General features: G+C 33.4%; 1 protein-coding gene across 1 annotated transcript; it reads left to right on the top strand.

The window, feature by feature from the left end:
- Positions 1-284: 284 nt before the first annotated feature.
- LOC131062743 (uncharacterized) lies at positions 285-2,602 on the top strand. The gene is made up of 2 exons (XM_057996465.2): positions 285-1,438; positions 2,126-2,602. The coding sequence occupies exons 1-2, from the start codon at positions 499-501 to the stop codon at positions 2,599-2,601; spliced, it is 1,416 nt and encodes a 471-aa protein (XP_057852448.1). The 5' UTR covers positions 285-498; the 3' UTR covers position 2,602.
- Positions 2,603-3,723: the final 1,121 nt, after the last annotated feature.

The raw sequence follows: 3,723 nt of genomic DNA, 5'->3' as shown, positions 1-3,723 counted from the left end.
TAATGGCCAACCAAATCCAGCTCCTGCAGTCAAAATTGTACCGTGATATGCTCTGTGCATGTTATAGAACTAAACAAAGAAAACTGTCATCAGGAGATAACAGATTCTTCAAGAACAAATTGTGCACTTTTTTCAATGAAGAAATTAACATTTGTGCAACTTAGTTTGTTATATTCATCATTTGTAGTCAAATCACAACAGAATCATAGAGACAATTGACTTGCATGATAATGGCAGCCACACATTTTATATCAATATTTGTGCCTTAACCATCCAGTACTCCTCCTCCCTAATAAGCCTTAGATGTGTATTTCCTTTATTATTAGATACTACAACAATCTCCCTTCTTGCTTTCCACATAAGCCTTAGATCTTCAACAAGTTTCCAGGATATGTGATGATCAAAATTACAATGGGAAAAAATTAGTTATGTTGAATTGATCATGAAACTGCCTTAAAATATGATCTTGTTGAACTAATAACAAGTTAGTTTTTTTCAATGCAGCCATGGATAATTATATTGGCAATAGGCCTGCCAGCAGGTATGGCCTTTGCATGTATCCTTTTCATGTCATTATATGGGCATTTGAGTATGAAATTGAATTTAGAGGAAGCTCTTGGTAAAAGTAGGAGGAATTCAAATGGGAGCCTCAAAACATTAAGAGAGATTTACACTAAACCTAATCTGAAACAGTGCAGTAGAGTTAGTAGCCCTTGGAGGAAAAGTTACAGTTACAGTCATCGTTATCCTCTACAGGGCTTCTGTTGGAATAATCATCCTTCATTAGTTTCAGAGGCAATTGAGCATGGGTGGATCACATTTGGATTCATCAAAACATGCACTCCTTCATTTCCCAGCAATTTGTGGGGTCTCTATAACAGGTTTTCTTACAGAGGAGGAGTTGAACCTGAAATCAGCTGGGAAATGGGATCAAGGGTTACTTGCCTGCAGAAAATTAGATTGAATCCAGGAATAAACACTGTGAAAAACATAAATTTGTTGTTGCCTGTTCAGTCTGTGCAGGCTGCATTGCCTCTCCCAGGACCACAATCTTTTCCCCAGGTGGCCTATTTTGAAATTACAATCTTGGCAGAGGATGGAGAACAAGCTGGGAATTTGTTTTGTTCCAAGAATTTTGGTGATGATTTTGAGGTTAAATTATTAAAACAGTTCTCCAATTCGGAGATCCATTTGCAGCATATGAGCTCTGAAATGAGATCCACAACATTAAGTCCCAATTGTAAAGAAGATGTTGAGGTGCAGAATCCCAGAAACAGTTTAAAGAGCAACCATTTTCAATTCAATAGTATGGAACATGTGGGAATTCCTAAGGTTATATCTGTGGGGCTTGCAGTTGGAGGCACTGCTCTATATCGGCTACCAGGTTGTGAGCAAGGGTCTGTTGGGTTTCATTCCACTGGATTTGTATTTCTAAACGGTCAGTTGCTTCTCTTTCAAAGCATTCTGTTCTGTATACCAATTTAGTTTTAAATTGATTTGCATGCAGTTCGTGGGTATCCTAATTTGATTGAATTGAAGCTATTTGAGATTCTGGTACATAGAAATTGATTCAGAGAAATTCAATGTTCTTTTTTAACTGTATAAAAGTTGAATTTTGATAAAAAAGAATGAATTGTAGTCATATGATTTCCACAGTCCATGTTGTTATTGTGAATTTTTGCATAGCTTCTGTTATAAACTCTGTGAATTTATTTCTTCGATCAAACTTAAGAAAAAGAGAGTACGGCAAGGGAAAAGAATAGCTCTTTATTTTTGTCTTGCTCTCTTCTTCATGATGATAGATCATAGCTCCTCTTTTCTTTTGTCTCGCTCTTTTCTTTCTAATGATGGATCAATAGCTCCTATTTTCTTTGTCTTGCTCTCTTGATGATGGATCAATAGATCTTTTCTCTTGTCTTGCTCTCTTCTTTCTATGATGGATCATAGAGTTTGATCCGAAACGTAGAAAAAATAAATTCACACAGTTTATGCCAGAAGCTATACACAATAAAAAAGAATGTATTTTTAATCATAAAAATTGAAATGTTTGATTCAAATCCTCAAACCATAAACACTGACAAGGATTTTGATTCTGAAATAAATTTGAATGTGGGTTTTGGTGCAGGAATGGTTCATCTGGATGGCGATCAAAAACAAGATAAACCAGCTTCTGCAAATCGGGCTTGGGGTGGTGTAAACACTGTCATTGGATGTGGTTTTGATCCAGCAAACAGGAAAGTCTTTTACACATTGAACAGTGAGCAAATTTACTCTCTAACCTGCAACTCAGATGAATTCAACAATCCTCTGTATCCAACAATTGCAGCCAACTATGATGTGACTGTATTAGTAAATTTGGGGCAGATCCCATTCAAATTTTTGGCAGCCAATGAACAAAGGGTGGCTGATCCATGTTTCAGAAGACTTCTCCCCAGCAATCGGGTAAACCATCTATCATCAACATCTTTTTGTGAGGACAGTAGTGATCTTTTCTCCATGAGAATTGATGAAAATATAAGGTGTTTCACTTCACATCTGCAAGACAACCACCATCTATCTTTTCAGAATGACTCGGACTTGTTTGAAATCTCCCTTGATTGAGATAATAAATAATTGCACAAAGTTTTTCAATGTTTGGTATTCATTTGCCAAAAACATGCCCGATTTGTTTTTGCTCAGTTTGTCTGCATTTTGTTTTTTGGCTTACAACATTTTCTAACCCTAATTTAAACCATTTCTATGCATAGGATTTCATAATTGTTAAGATAGTTAGCAAGGTGTGAAACAGTTTGAGAGGCACCGTAGGATATGTTCATGTGTGTTTACAATGCATGTATTGTTTGTAAGATAAGTTTTTATAAGCTTTTTTAATTATTTGTATAGACATCTAAATTTTGTTCTTGTATTTTAACTCAACATTTTCATATTTTCGTCTTGAAAGGGTTAATATATTAAACTTTCAGTATGAATTAATTAAACAAATTATAATTCATTCATTCCTTCATTGTTTTTTTAAAGAAGGAATAAAGATATATCAGAATTTATTTCGCAATCCCACACTTGACTAAGGGTGTGAGAATTGTTAGGTATATGTATAATTAATTGTTTATTTCTTTTTTTGTTTATTCTTGACATCATTATTACAAATATGTTGCATTTTGATAGTTGAATATTAATTGTCCCACTTTGTTCATGGAGATTTTTCCTTTCTTTCATGATTTTTAAAAGGTTTATATCCTTTTCAAAACCTCTTTTATCTAAAACTAGGAAGATCATAGATTTTATACCACTATAATGTCCAAGTTAAAACATTTATAAATTTAAAACCTCAGGAATTGATTAAAATTTGTACAAATCAAACATAAATTTTATCAATTATTGAAGCTATTTGATTTGCATGAAATGCATGGCCATTATAGGTTAGAAAATATCAAAAAATCTACACCCAAAGATTTGAAAATTAATTTTTGAAAATACCCAAAACTATGCATCAAATTTGAACCAATATATGTATTAAAATTTGGACAATTTTAGCACCAATCACATAGAAACTTCATAAATGCATAGGATTTCTCTATATAAATGAAATGTATAAAAAACATTTTCTATTTCAACTAGCAATAACAACAACAACAAATTATGTCTAAACCAAACCCTCTCAACTTTATTCCTTCTCTCAACCAAGAAAATCATATAAACACAATATTCAACTAGGAAGGAATG

The sequence above is a fragment of the Cryptomeria japonica genome, chromosome 9 (assembly GCF_030272615.1).
Source record: "Cryptomeria japonica chromosome 9, Sugi_1.0, whole genome shotgun sequence".
In the NCBI taxonomy this organism is placed as follows: domain Eukaryota; kingdom Viridiplantae; phylum Streptophyta; class Pinopsida; order Cupressales; family Cupressaceae; genus Cryptomeria; species Cryptomeria japonica.
This window is presented reverse-complemented; position numbering and strand designations above follow the sequence as displayed.